This window comes from Neopelma chrysocephalum, unplaced genomic scaffold (genome assembly GCF_003984885.1).
Source record: "Neopelma chrysocephalum unplaced genomic scaffold, ASM398488v2 Primary Assembly neopelma1_26, whole genome shotgun sequence".
NCBI lineage: Eukaryota > Metazoa > Chordata > Aves > Passeriformes > Pipridae > Neopelma > Neopelma chrysocephalum.
In genome coordinates this window covers 29,268,124-29,283,309 of record NW_020897695.1, presented here as the reverse complement: position 1 = coordinate 29,283,309, position 15,186 = coordinate 29,268,124, and the positions used below count along the sequence as shown (strand labels likewise).

General features: G+C 41.6%; 1 protein-coding gene across 2 annotated transcripts in view; it reads right to left on the bottom strand.

The window, feature by feature from the left end:
- MBOAT1 (membrane bound O-acyltransferase domain containing 1) overlaps nucleotides 1–14,293 on the bottom strand; it is a 56,733-nt gene extending 42,440 nt beyond the window's left edge. The window contains exon 1 of one of the 2 annotated variants that reach the window (XM_027676043.1): nucleotides 14,174–14,293. In XM_027676043.1, the coding sequence (XP_027531844.1) occupies nucleotides 14,174–14,263 (90 nt within the window). In that variant the 5' untranslated portion in view covers nucleotides 14,264–14,293. The remainder of the gene's footprint in view (nucleotides 1–14,173) is intronic. The other variant, XM_027676042.1, reaches the window with a different exon arrangement.
- Between the last annotated feature and the right edge of the window lie 893 nt (nucleotides 14,294–15,186).

Below are 15,186 nucleotides of genomic sequence, written 5' to 3'. Positions count from 1 at the left end.
TACCAATGGGAATTGCATGAATGTAGGAATGGCAGGATCCTTGTAGCAATTTTTCTAAAGCCCCAATTCAGAAACGCGCTTAACTTTCAGGTCAGATGAAAGCCTTGTATATGCACATATTCATCAATCTAAAAATAAAACAGTAGGCTTAAAGTGCAATCCTTCACTAGAATGGGAAGTGGCACATCTAAAACAACTTGCCCCATTCTTGCTGTTGCAATGTCTGTGCAATTCTATTTTCAGTTCCTTTTCTATAGAAAAATGTAAGTGGTCTTTAAAAATACAAACCAACACAAACAGAGCAGGTTCGTTCACATTATCCCAGTTATATCCCAGTAAGTGGACATAACAGAAAGAAACAAATATCAGTAAGGGGAAAAAAGTGCCAACTTCACAAGTTATTCTAAGCCAAAAGAAAGCTGGCTTTTTTTTCCCCCACTATAGAAACTGTCAGCACTGTGCTAAATTTAGGCACATTATCCTTGGAATTAGTGGCTTGATCAAAGACTAAACTTTTCAGATATCACAATGGTATTCTGTAATACTTTATTAGGCCTTTACATACAAAAAATCTGGAACATCCTGTATTTAAATGCTCAGTCATGCTCATAGTAACTTAAAAGAAGGGTACTGTAAATGTTAGTGTATTAGGACATGCTTAAAAAATTTATGCAATAACTTTACTAGTGGAAGGGTAGAATTTATCTTTCCTGACATTCATTTTGATACCTGAGGCAGTCCATCTAAATTTCTTTTAATTTCAATGGGGAAGAAAGGGAATTTTATGTTGCAATTCATCAAATCCTAAAACACAAGTCTAAAAGAGGTACTTCTACCATAAAAGTAACCTAGATGAGTATGTTTCAATGTAAAAATGTACACTGAAGACTTACAAAGATGAACAGTATTTATACTACATGCATTAACTTTACCAGAAGCAAAAAGAAATCTCTGGATTGTGAAACTGGACTTCATTTAGTTATAAGAAATGAGGTTTCCAAAAATGATCCACAGTTCCCCATGCTCCAGTTTTTGGCTTAACACTTAAAGACACCATAAAATGGTATCCTATTACAGAAGCTGGTATTCTGCAATAAAATAAGCCCACTTCAAGTGCCTGAAATAAAACTGAGGGAAAAAAAAACCCAAACAAAACCAAAACAAACCCAACCAAACCAAAAAAAGTGCCAATCAGGAGAAAAGCAAACTAGCATATCTACTCCTAGATATGTGTGGAAGAGTTTTAGGGCAATAATGCTCCTACATGATGGGTGTAGTCAAACACACTTGGTTTCCTGCTTCCTCAAGCAGGTGCTACAAACCTCAGTTCTTCCTGTCCTCTTCCTTGCCTGAGCAGTCTTGTATCTCCAAAACACAGAGTGACAGTATTTGCAGATGGAGTGAAGAACAAAAAAGATGCTTTCAGATGAGCTTAAAAATATAATTTTAGGGTACATCAACATGGAAAGGTGAGGATCTGTGTTGTACTTCCATGCTCCAATCTAGCAAAATAAGGGGCCACCATACCCTTTCCAACAATGCAGAGTCACAGAATTTGTTGAAAGAGGTACAGAAAATATTCCCAGCTACCTTTCACAGGCAGAAGAGGATACACAAAGATTTTGGGAAGCCATCAGTAAGGGCCAGGGAAAATCTGCAGTGAATCTGCTGAGAATTTTTTTTGGTTTTAGAGTTAATTTTCAGCCATCTCAACCTGTGCAGATGCACAATTGAGAGGTTTTCTACATGAGAAGAAAAAGAAGCATGGCAAAAGAGGAGGAAATATATGCACAACCACTGTTTTTAGTAGTAAACTTTAGTCAGAACCATTTATTTGATTGGAAAAGTCAGTTTATATTTTGGCAATTATATTTGCAAACATAAGAGTTAGTAAAATTCACTCTTTTTGCTTCCATAAACAATGAAAACTTTATATTCTTCATTTGCTTGCAGAGTCATCCATTTTCACCAAGGCCCTTGATTCTGCTGGCCAGCAGATTTTCTGGATAGCTATTTTCTTCATTTTTAGCCTTCTTCCAAAGAGCTGTGTATGGGTTTGTTATTTTGTTCTTTTTTTTTTTTTTCAATTCAAGCAAAATTATCTTTCTTTCATTCCTTTGCTATAACAGTGGCCATGTGGAATCAGGAGAACTGCCAACTCCAGGCACTCACTTTCAGTCTCCAGAGATTTCACAGCCATAAAATACTGCTCTTTCCTTTTGTTCTGCAGTTTAAAAGTGAAATTATTGCTCTATGCTTTTTAATATATGACACTTTTATCTAACCTTCATTCAGGTGGGTTGCAGACTTATTTTTACTCCCTTCAGAACGGTGGCAGGAAGAGAAGCCACCAATAAAACGTGTACAGTGACAATATCCTGTTGTGGGTTTTTTTCCTTCCTTATTTCTGCTCAGAATTTGCAGCATACTTGCTTCACGCTCATTTATTTTGGATCTTAAACCATGCAAAAAGACAAGAATGTAGCCCCAGCTGTTTAGTTATGCCTGTTACAAGCACCTTACATCTACAGCAGATATCTCTGGAAGCTAAACTTTGGAGCATGTCTAATTTTAGGCGCTTAACTTCAAACATTATTGAAAACAAGTAACTTGGAGATGACAAGTACTCAGGACTTGGCACAAGTCAGACATCTCAACTGTGACTGAAATAACATCTCTGGAAATCATCAGTACCTTTCCAAAAAAGTCATGCTCTGAAGGAATTTCAGGGTTGACCCCTCAAATTAAAAACAAACAAACAAACAAACAAAATCCCCAAAACATTTCCTAGTTTTCAAACCTAGCAACCAAATCAAAACAAAAACTAACAGGAAAACACACGGCATGAATAAGCATCAATTGGTGAACAAAGAAATATAAACAACAACAAAAAAAGAAGAGATATGTGGATTTTGCTATAAATTCATTTTATTTGCAATATACTATATTTGAGGAAAAAAGACTTAACTTCCTTGTCTCAGTAACGCCTTCTTTACACATCCCTCCACCAGAGTTGCACAGTTCTATTTGCATGCAGTACAACAGAACTTTTGGTTATAACACTAATACTTTCCAGAGATAACTGCAATATCAGGAGGAAAAAACTCACGTTTATATTGCTTAATCACAGCATTATATTTTTGTATTCTTGCCATGCTTATGAGTCAGCAATAGCAGAAACATAACCTGCTTTTGTTAGGCAACAGGAATAAGTCTCATTTTTTCCTCTTCAACAGTTTGGCAAAAAAAGAGAAGAATGCTCTTACAATTTAAAATTATTACAGTGATGTTCCTACTATGCAGTGACAGGCAACTCATTATCCAAGAAACAAAGTACAACAACAAAATTCCAAAAACTCCCAGTGACCTGTTCTTGAAATACCCTTAGAATTTGAACATAGCCAGGGAAAAGAAATTCAACAATCCTTTAAGTTGCATAAACAATTATAACTTCCCTTTCAAACAAGCCCTTTACACATAAAGCCTAAAAAAACATGCTTTTAAGAGAACTAGGACATTGCAGGATCTGCACAGCTGGCTTTCCATCTCTCTATCGCAAGGCTTTATGCCACTAAAATCTGGATGTCTCAGAAGCATGTTGAGAAAACATTTCAGGGTTGATTTTTAGCAAACTTAGCTGTCTCAAAACACAGATGGAGTTTTCCCCCACTGTTATTGTAGCACCGAAGTGCAGATTGGGATTCAGGTAGCATTTCAGTATCTCTGATGCTGGAAGGCACACGAGCAATGAGCAGCACATACTTTAGACTTTATACAGGACAAGGGAGAGGAGCCTCAGAAGCAGATGAACAGGGATCGGGGTTCCCAATGACTGCCGGAAGCCTCTCCAGGGCAAAAGACAGTAGTTTCACCTGCCAGAAAATAAATGAGACCACTGTCTCGTAGACAGAAGGAGACAAAGCAACTGCAAAGACATGATCCTAGACACTGGAAACAGGCACATTTGCCATTTAGGGTCTTCTAAACTGGACTGCTACATCACCCTTACATCTATGCTCAAAAACTGAAGTGTGAGAGGAAAAGGAAAAGAGAAGGCAGATTCAGAATCCATTTTCTCCTAATAATCATATAAACTCTGACTCAACTTTATCCAGGCCAAAAAAACCCAGGAAGCCTAACTGAGATATCTAGGCAACTGAGATAATGGTGCACAAAAAAGGTATGATTGATAAACAGATAGATAGCAGACTACTGATCAGGATGTCAGAACGCTATCAAAGGATGAAGGCAGACTTTACTAGACACCTGCTGGCAGAGTCTCTTCAGAGAGAATATGCAGATCATGAAACAACCAAATACAGCATTGAAGATATGCAGCATGAACTGAACAGAGGGGAAGTTCTCAGCATATGGACAAAAATCCCCCAACAGTTAAAAATCAGAACAGAAAAATAAGAGGCTAACCAACAGGGAAATACATTGTAAATCATATAAGGAGTCAGTTACTTTTTATATAAACTAATAAACAGAAGAACAGTTGCAGCCAGGTCTGCTTGAAAGTGGGATGTTGGAGAAGTGACCTCTCCTGGGCATTGGCTGATCTTCCCTACAGAGATCTGGTGCTTCCTGCAGTATCACCATGTGAAGAAACATGAGTAATAAATCCAGCATTGAGTCAAGCTCTGGGAGGGGTTGACAACTCTAGCAGACCCGCTCACCCATAATGGAAGAGGCCATGCTTGGTACTGCCAGCAGTGACTTGGGATCCTAAAAGCATCAGCAACAGCAGCAGCAGAGCTGGCAGAAACCAGTGCCTGCAGAGGGGATAGGCCCTGAAAGGGCTTTTAAGCTAACCTTACTCTAGAAACTCATGTTTTTCAGCTAAACATCCAGGTCCAGACTGGCTCTGGCCAAGTCAGTACCTCCTGTTGAAAGGGGTTTCACAGCCAGGCCTGGACTGCACGCAAAAGATCTTAATTTTAATCACTGTTGAATCTGCAGCTTTTCAATGTTACCACATTTTTCTCTGCACATGAAGAAACACAGAGAGACAGAAAGAAAGGAGTCCCTTCTTCCTGTGACCAGAAAGACTGTGAACTCCCCATCCCTCGAGGTGATCAAGATCACCTGGTGCTCTCAGTAACCTGGTCTACTGGAAGGTTCCCTGGCACAAGGGGTTGATGTTAGATGATCTTCAAAGTCCCGTTCAACCCAAGATGAATTCTAAATTCATTAATTCTATTTAATGAACTAGTTGTCATTCAGTTTATTTCTAGTTCATTCTAAATTCCAAGAATTCTATGATTCTACGTCCTGGATCTACTTCTCTTATGCTGCTCACATATACTTTCACCATGATCCCTTTTAAAAGTCATATTTCTAATGCAAACCCTTTAGTTCCTTCATTTTGCTTTTGCATGTTTAAGAAAATAAACTTACCCTGTAATTTTTTTTTCTTTTACCTAGTTCATATTTTCATTCTATTTTCATGACAAAGAACAGTAGTCATCTTTTGATTAACAAGAGCAACTACAACGGGACAGAAACATTTCCCTCTGCCCTGGACCATTCTTTGTTCTAATCCTCATTTTATTTACTGATTATCACCAGCAGAACATCTCTGAAACTTTCTTTTTCCAAACTGCTGAGCCCATTTTCCTCTCTGCAATGTTATGTTTGAAAATTGGGAACCAGAACCTTACTACAGAAGTGGTAATAAAGGTAACACAAAATTAAAATCACATTCTCCGAATAGAAAACAAAGAAATGTTTCCTCTCTCAAGAGTCTATCATATTTCACAGTGTATCACAGCAACATGCCTACACTTTTGACATACTTGTATAAAATAGGGAAAACCCACCCATACCCATACCAGTGCAGTGTTATTGTTGCTGTGGCAACTACAGACCACAATTTTTCGCCTCAAGAGAATTAGCATGAACACAAACACACACACACAAAGGCATAAAAGTTGAGTGCTAACAGTGCCTACAACTCACTGTGGATACATAATGCTGCCATCAAAAACTGTATTTAATTCAAAAAAGTCCTTTAACTTCTCAGTCACTGTCTCCAAATCATTTGTCTACACTTTGTTTTCACCTTCAATATAGCACAGTTGGCAAAACATCCTGAAAAACCATTACACATAAGAAGTGTAAATGTCAGACTACTAAAACTCCGCTTCTGAGCGAAAAAAGTAATTCTAAAACTCTCTCTAAAACAGATAAATTATTGATCTATAAGCTGGAATTTGCTGGTATAAATACTTAATGCAAACCATAGGAGTCAGGGATTTGAACCTGCCCTCTGTGTGTGCACACGTAAGATAAACAAAGTCAATAATGTACTCTCTTTAACACTCCCTCTCACTGATAACAGGAAAAAACCTACTTTCACCAGTTTATAATGTCGTTTAAGCTAGATGTAAGAGTTAATAATTAAAACTATTCTACTCAATGGTCCATTAAAAAAATAAAAAGGTTTACTTAAAACCAATACATGAGCACAAAAACAAGCATGGAAGTTATTCAAGAAATGTTGGGAGTGGGAGGTCCTCAAATGTCTTGGGTTTTGCCTTGTTATTTTACCTTCCCCATTCCTGTCCTATCTGCATACCAGTGCCAAATTGCACTTGAATAAGAAACCACAAACGAAGAAAATGCTAAAGTCCAATTAGAGCTTTTGTCACAAGACTGGGGCCTGTAGAAGCAGCAAACACTCACCCAGCGCATGACAGCCTGCAGTTGAAGTTTCTTTCTTGGCCTGAAATTTTTATTAAGTTTTTCTAGTATTCTGCATGCAATCCAAAGAAATTATCTATAAGAGTATTTTCTTGCCTCCTCTTCCCACCCCAGATATACCCCGCCTGACACACTCACTGAACTCAAAGACCACAGAATATAATCTCACACTGATCAAAAATTTTAAACGTGCTATTCCATAAGATTGCCAGTTTTTTGTCTGGGACTTACCAGACAGATACACACACTCAAATCTATTTGCCTTTTGCATAAGTCATCTAGGTAGGCAGCTCAGATGCTTTGAGACAGCATCCGACCCACTACGCTGCAGAGGCTCACATGAGGGCACAGGTAAAAGTCCCATTATCCAGCCACTCAATCGCCCAGGAACACCAGGTAAATGTTCAGGGTGCTCAAATCCCACCTGGACAAGGCATCCAGAAAGAGGGAAGTGAAGAATTGTTCTAATATTGTTTTGCCTGAGACCAGACAGCACAGCAACACCCATGCTACTGACTGACTAACTTCCTTAAGTTTTCAGAGTAATACTACCATTTCCTGTTAAAGAAAAAAATAAAAATAATTCCAGGGTGGTAAAGTTGTCTAGTTAATACCTTGAATTTTGGTTTAAAAATTATTTTCCATTCGGATATTTTCCTTAGACTTAGAGGAATCATTGAGAACAAATTCTTTGGGAACCTTTAAATGTTCCAACATATTTGATTCAGAAATATGTTTGCAAGGTTTTTTCCTCACGTTATTAAGATGTTTTTTTTTTAAAGTCTGGACTTTTCTTACCATGAGGGAAGTCCACAACCAGCAGAAAAGAAATTTCCACTCAACTCCATTAAGAATGCAACATACTGCAAGTAGACGCCCTCCAAAACACTTCTAAAAAACCATTTATGTCAGAAACTATTGCTTGTGCTTTTGTTTTTGCGCTCACCTACAACTTTGCAGAACCTGTTTAAAGTGCTTTGAGCCAGGAATAAAAAGGATTAGTGAAAATGAACATTTCCAGTCGAGATCATACGAAGGGAGAATGATGCAATCTTGATCTGGGGAAGGACCACCCAAAGAGTTTCCCGTAGCTGTTTTTCTCCTCGTGCTGTTCTCTCCCTCGGCAGAGGTAGGACTGGCTGACCCAGCTGATCCCCGTGCAGAACGGGCTGGATTCCACCTATTCAGATGTGACCAAACAAGCCTGACCAGTGCTATGCTCTGAAGAAACCGCCAAATGAAGGTCAGAGAATTCCTCTATGTTCATCTTACCAAGTGCTATGGTGCAGCAAAATGGGTTTGAAGAGCAAAACAACTGAGGGTGAGGACCCCTCATTCAAGGGACTAATTGCTGGAAGGGTGTCAATTCAGAGCAGCTGAACTTTAGTGCTGTGTGCGCCATAACAATGAAATACTGCAAGTTTCTGGGGCACATCCTTTGGCTTCACATTCATAGACAGCAACCCCGTGTAGATGCTCCGTGGCCACTTCACGTACAAAGTGTGCCAAGTGGGGACAGTCAAGAGATTCCTTCCTGAAGCCCACTCCTGATCCAAAACTACATGTTAACATAAAGACTCTCACCACTATTAATAAAGGACAGTAAAATTTTTTGCATCAGACTGTACTTTTAAGAGCCAGCCTGAGTTTCTGGAAGGTCTCCTTAATCACCCTCACTAGACTACCCAAGCATCCAGGAGACAAGGCTTCGTACCCTCAAGGTTACCTGTAACTACTAGGTGACATACAGAGTGATTTTTTTCATTCCAAAGAGAAACATGGCCCATTGACATCAGACTTTTTACTTGGTTTTAGACAAGTACAAAAGGTTGGATTCACCTCTGCAGTAATGCCAAGCCCAGTGCTGCAGCCACCCCTGCCCAGGGATTAGCAGCACCACTTACAGTTTGGCAAGTCTGCCTCAAGCGCTGCCCACTCTTGTGAACTGTAACAGGAGCCAAGGAACAGCCAGGGCATTAAATACTGTGCCAGGCTGGCCAATGCTCAGTAAATCCTAAGCATCAGGGGCTCCCCTGAAAGTACAGAGCCAGCTCTGTGCTCGGTGCCTAGAACCCTAGGCTGGAGCCCAAGAGTATTCATCAGTACTCTATATTTTCTCAAAATAGCTGCAGAGCACCACTAAATCAGTTCTGGCATGATTAATGTGCAGAGAAGGTTTCAGGAAACTTTATGCAGCCCTTCAACCTTTATTTTTCCAGATCTTGTTTAATACAAATGAAGAAGGAAAGTGCTTAAAAGGGGGAAAATTGCAAGCAGCTGATTCCAGTTGCACTTTTGTCCCCCGCCAAATGAAAAACTTAAAAGGACAGACTTTGTTTTCAAGGCATAAGAGATGTGGAAATATTTACACTCATAGTATCAAGACATCAGCCATGAGTTTCAAGACTGCAGTGCCAAACTGAGTGAGAACACGTTGAAAAAGGCAGCACATGTTTCCAAAGCAGAGGAAAATGTGTATTATTGCAATTGTTAGTAATAGCTGAACTGAACAGGAAAAAATGCTTTGGAGATAGCCTTATTCTTTGGAATGTACTATACTTCTGTCCCAGTACTGTCTCCAGAAGATACAGAATTTGCTCTAAATGCACTATGAACTGCCCTGCTCGCGGGCACCTCTTTAACTGGGGACCAAAGTGTTATGTCCTTCATGGCATTACAGTAAACCACTAATGGTTTCTTTTAAAGACAACAGTTTTACAAAATCTGGGTACTCAAAAGTCAGAAAATATCAAAATTAAAGTTGGTTTTGGCAACTTAAGTAATATTTCTCTATAAATGTGTTTTAAGATGTTGATTTCAAATTTCATTTTTCCTTACTGTTTCTCAAATAAGTAAAATTTACACAGCTTTATTTTTTGCAGTTGAGGGTGTCAGGGAGGTATTAAATGACAAGTACTGCTGCACTTTAAAATGAAAATGTAGAATTTTCAGTTGTAAAATGAGTGGCATTAGGAAATTGAAATGTAGCATAGTTGAACATGGACAGTTGTTGCCATTGCTTTAGAGCAGCTTTTTTTAGTTAAAAATCTGATATTAACCCCTCTTAAGTCTTTAATGAACTTCCATCTTCAGTTATCCCACTTCAGTCTGTAACAAATTACCTTTCTTCCTCAGCATTACATCTTCTAATGTCTCAATTGACAACCACTAAAAGATCCTCAAAGTTCACAGCCTAAACTTTATTGAGTTCCTTGAGAGCAACTTTTTTATTTGGCTTTACACTGCCCAAAAAGTGGATTAGAAAAGTCACGCAAAGAGGTTTGAAACTAACAGATCTGCTGACTAGCTAAATCAGAAAGCGTAGAAGTAAAACTGAAGGCGGACAGCAAAAGAGTTGAAAAATGTGAAAGTTAACAAAACCATCCCTTATTTTGGGATCAGAATACATGTTTTTTGTAAAAGAAAAAAAAAGATACATATACTTTTTTCTTCTTTCTCTTTTTTTAAACCAGCATGCTTTGCACAGAGAGTTATTCAAACTCAAGGAATGGTGGGAGGACATCTTTAATATTTGAAGTATCCCAAGTCTCAGAGGCATGTCCCAGAGTCCCTCCACAGTTAGTGTTTTATTTAAACTTCTGCCAAAACATAAGTATGCAGATGACTTGCAATGAAAGAATTAAAATGAAAAATAAGGCCTACAATCAGCAGCCAAAGCATTCAAAATTAAGTTTAAATGAACATTTTTTTCCTCTTTAGGGAAACATGGCTAGCCTCATCAATGAAAACACTGAAGTTAAAAGCCCTCTGATATAAACATGAGAAGACATTCATACAGTTTTTGAGAGAGTCTCCTTGAACAGAGAACACATTTCCTTGAAAGTCCACAAACTTGGTACTGTCCAAAATAGGTCAGTGTAAGGCCTGTTAAAATGTAAGGTTTGTGTACAGCAGTTGACCATTTGCACTAGAGTTGCTACTTCTAAGACAATAGGAAACCTGGGATATCTAGAGTACTACAAAATAACCTTGAGAAGTGAAACTTTTTAATCACGTCTTAACCCTTTGAACCTAAATTACTTCCAGAGATGCCTAGACCTTAAGAAGGCATGGTAAAAATACATATGGATAAACAATTCCATTAAATTTACTTTTAATATAGCTTTAAATAATATATTTATTTCTTCACTGTATTTATACACACTCACACACTTTGTTTACATAAATTACACTATTAAAAGTTTAATGTTTAACTTCCCATATCTCACTGATTTATGGTAGAGGACTATATCCCAAAATTGATGATTTGGGACATATATAACAAAAAATTGTCTACTTTGCCAAAAGTCACTCTATAAGTGTACTGGGAGGGACGACATTCCAGCATCACTGATTTGGAGCATATGTGATAAGGAAGTAAAAAACACCCCAAAACTCTTTTTCAAGTGCTGCTGAAGGTATGTCATTGACCCAGCCAGATATTTTTAGAACACAAGTCAGCTAAACTTCAAAGTCTGCTTTCCCGGGATATGAGAAAGAATTGAACACACAGAGTCTTTTCATCCACTTTCAAACTCATTAATCTTATTACCAAATATAGCACTTCTTAAAAAATAATATTTCAATGTTAAATTCAAAGATAAATCATCCATTAAAGAGACATGCAAATACACACTGAGAAATCAGGATTATTTCAGCATCTAAAGCAGAAAACTCCACTATGTTCTCATGCAGTAAACTGCTAAACAAAATGTGAACAGTCTGCCAAGGTACACAATGCAGACAGGAACTGCACCCTCTGTAATTCTGTGCTGCTTTTAAACCTAAGTTGTAATTTTTTTAAATTAAGAAAACAACCAATGTGAAAAATTAAATTTTCATATTCATCCATGCTTCCCATAATGAGTGATCCAACAGCTGCTTCTTAGATGACAAAACACTTTCCATCTACCCTTACTACAGCTTTCCTGCCCCTGCTATGAAAGGGTAACAATGACAACTTTCATTTTTCAGACCTTCGGCTCAATTTTTTTCTGGCCTTTTTCATAGATCGAAATCTCACTCATAGCACAGTCCTCATGGAAAACCTATAAAAGAAGGGACAAGTCCTCTGTACACTTAACACAGAGGTGGACACAGATGGCTTTCACATACTACAGTGACACAGAGGGTCTAAACTCCCACCTCTGCACCTTTCCCTCTTGCTCTCTTGGCATTTTTGAAGGTTCAGGGCCAGCCATGGGGAACTGCCAGCCACAAGGACCAGAGGGAGATCTGGACTGCCACCACCCAACAGGCTGAGCACAACAGTGCGGACACACAGTGACAAACCAGAGATACCTCCCCTGTTGCAGCCCAGCCACTGAGCAGAAGGCACAGAGACTGTCAGCATTACAATAAACCTGCCCCTGCTCCACGTGGGATTCATATCTAGTAAAAGTCATATGCAGAGCGCCATTCTGCTTAGAGGAGCAAGTGAACTTTTCCCCCACAACAGAAATCCCTCTCTCATTCTAATGAGGAAGGTAACCCACCCACCTGGCAGAGGAGCTGCGTGAAAATGTTTTTATTTTGCTTCCGAGGGCATTAGCACTGCAAGTCAGAGTTGAGGCTCATGATTTGAGGGGACAGTGGTAGCACAATGCTTCCATGCAGTGATCTGGGTATTTCCTATTCCAGGGCAGCAGAAATCTCTGATGCTTTGCATCATGCAGCATGTTGCAGTGGGGCAAGAGGAGACGTTTTAAAATGATTGATAGCTATTAAGTAGGGTGGATTTTCAGGTGAGGAAAGCTGTATTTCATCACGGCTGTGCTGCAGTTCTGTGATAAACCCCAGCAAGGTGGGGCTCCTCCTGGCCCATCACTGCTCCATGCTGCTGGAGCCAACAGGGTCGTTCGCAGGGACAGCACCTACACCTGCACACACACTCTCATAGCCCAGCCACACTGCTTACCCCAGAGCATGTCCCCCCCGCTTACTGGGGTGGGCTCAAGGTGCAAACCACCAGATACAGAAGTGCCCACCATCAGCACCCATGAGACCAGGGCCCTGGGACAAACATAGCACATAACCAGATGCAGTGAAGCATCCTCAGACCCAGAAAGGCGCAAGGAGAATCTTCGCCATGGACAACATCATCTTTGAATCACCTTGGCTGAATGGAAGGGCAAGTTTTTGAAAGCTTAGAAAGAAAAACTGCAGTCTGTCAAGACTTCATTGTTTGGTAACTGAGTCATCCTAACACTGAATGTAGGCTGTGGCACCACAAACAAGCCGCAACAGTAAATGTTTGCTATTTCTGGGTTTTTTTGGTGTTCTCATATTCATCAATCATGGTATGGAACACCTCAAAAAAGAAGCTATCACTACTCATTATTCTTCTCCTAAATTAATAGCTTACGGATAATTACAGGTCTTTATTGTTTGACTGTTTCAGCGTTTAGCAACAGATCTCTTTTCTTGCATCAAAACCTGTTTTCTGTCAAAAAAAGGGAAAACTGGCATGGTTAGATGAAGGGGTATAATCTGTAGAATTCCTTACTCAACTTGGGAAAAAAAACAGTAGTAAAAAATGACACCTAGCACCAGCCACTCTGCAAACAGAAGAAAGCAAATAAATTTCAATCTTCTGTTTGTTTTTACCAAGCACACCTCTGCTGCCCTTGTTTCTTAGAGCACAGTTTAACCTCCTAGCAGTTTGGTGGAGACTTGTTCTGGTTATCACAAACTTTCAGACCTAACTTCCTCATCAGTGAAAGAATGCAGGAAGGCAGCAGGTGCATGCAGGCTTGAGGGACAATAAAAGGTGTAGGTGGGGGAGGGCAACGTTTTCTGCCTGTTAGGGGTCAGTTTAACTAGGCGACTATAAACAATTAGAAAACACCACCACAGCCAAAAATCTATTGTGCTGTTAGGGATTTAGTGCAAACTTGCTCGCCCGTAAGACTGCTTGTGTGTGTGTCTGTGTGTTTTGCCTATATCCATACAATTCCATCAGGCACTTGGACTAGGCTGGAAGTGACTTCTGAGCCTGCCTTCCACAGTCCCGTTAGCCACAAAAACAGCGCCTGAACGTAAGGATTCCTTACAGGCCACCCCGGCCTGGCGGTTCCCAGAGGTGGGCCAGCACCCGAGCTCCTGAAGCATTCCAGACTGCCGCAGTCAGCCCAGCGCCGTGACTGACAGCACCCAGCAGCATCCAGCAGCGAATTCTTGCGAGAGTAGGAAAAGCGCCAGGCATTGCCGGGAAAAATGAAGGGCTTCCACGGTGACAGCAGCCCGCCCGCCCGCCCGGCAGAGCGGCACGGCTCGACCCGACCCCCGCCCAAACCCGCTCCCACCGCGGGGGACGGTGTCTCCGCGCTGCTCCCGAGGCCCTTAGGCAGACGCGCGGCGTGACAGCGACGGACCTCCCTCCTCTGCCAGACAGAATCCCCCATTTCAGGACAGGCGTGGGATCCGCCACCCCGGTCCCGCCGCTCGCCGGCGCGGCTCGCAGGCTCACCTGGTCCAGCGGGATGCCCAGCAGCGCGCTCAGCGGGTGCAGCAAGGTGGAGCCGGTGGTGCGGTGCGGGGCGCCGGGCTGCTCGGCCATGCCGCATCCCCGCACGGCCCCGGCCACCGCGCCCACCTGCGCGCCCCTCCCGTCCCGCCGCACCCGCTCCGCGCAGCCCCGACCGACACCGCCCCGCCGCGCCCGCTCCGCGCCGCGCCGGGCCCAGGGGCGCTCCGCGGGGCGGGGCCGTCGCCGACGGCTGGGGCGGGCCGGGGCGGGCTCCGTGGGCGGGGAACGGGGAGCCCTCGCCATCCCCGGGCCTCCATCTGTCGCCTCCCGTCGCCCGTGGCACGGCAGGGTATCCACGCGTGGCGGCACTGGGACTGCCGTGGCCCCGCGGGCTCGGTTCGGCAGGGTGCGCACCGACAGCCGCTGCCGCAGAGGAGTTTCCCCGGTCCCAGGTTCTTGCCAAAAGCACAAACTTGTCCGGCACCCGCAGGGCCAAGGCTCCGGTTCACAGCTGCCCCAAGCAGAGGAGAGCTGGGGTGTCACAGCCAAACCAGTCCTAGGACGAAGTTTTTTGCCTTTTCTTTTGGCAATAATTATTACTTTAATTTTTTTAATGTATTTATTTAACAATAACACTTTTTTTTTTCCAGTCATTGCTCTTAGAAACACTAACGTTTTTAGTGAAGAACTACCGAGCATACAGACACAGCGATTTGCATTTACTGGAGACTAAGATGCATGTGATTTGGGGAAATAGTGACTTTTCCTTCACAAGGTGAAAAAAATGGGGAAAGGAGTAGTGAGCTTTTAAGTTATATGTTTATCTTGTAAGTGAAATATGGCCGTTAAATTGGTGCTTCTGCCGAGATCATCTTCTCTGCAGAGGGAGTGTTCTTACTCTTGCCCTGGAAAATGTAGTATTGTGTTGCAAGGAGAGCTCAGCAATGCTGCACAGCCTTCTGTTCAGCTCGACCTGCTAGCATGCTCAGAACCTGAAATACACCAAAGGGTCC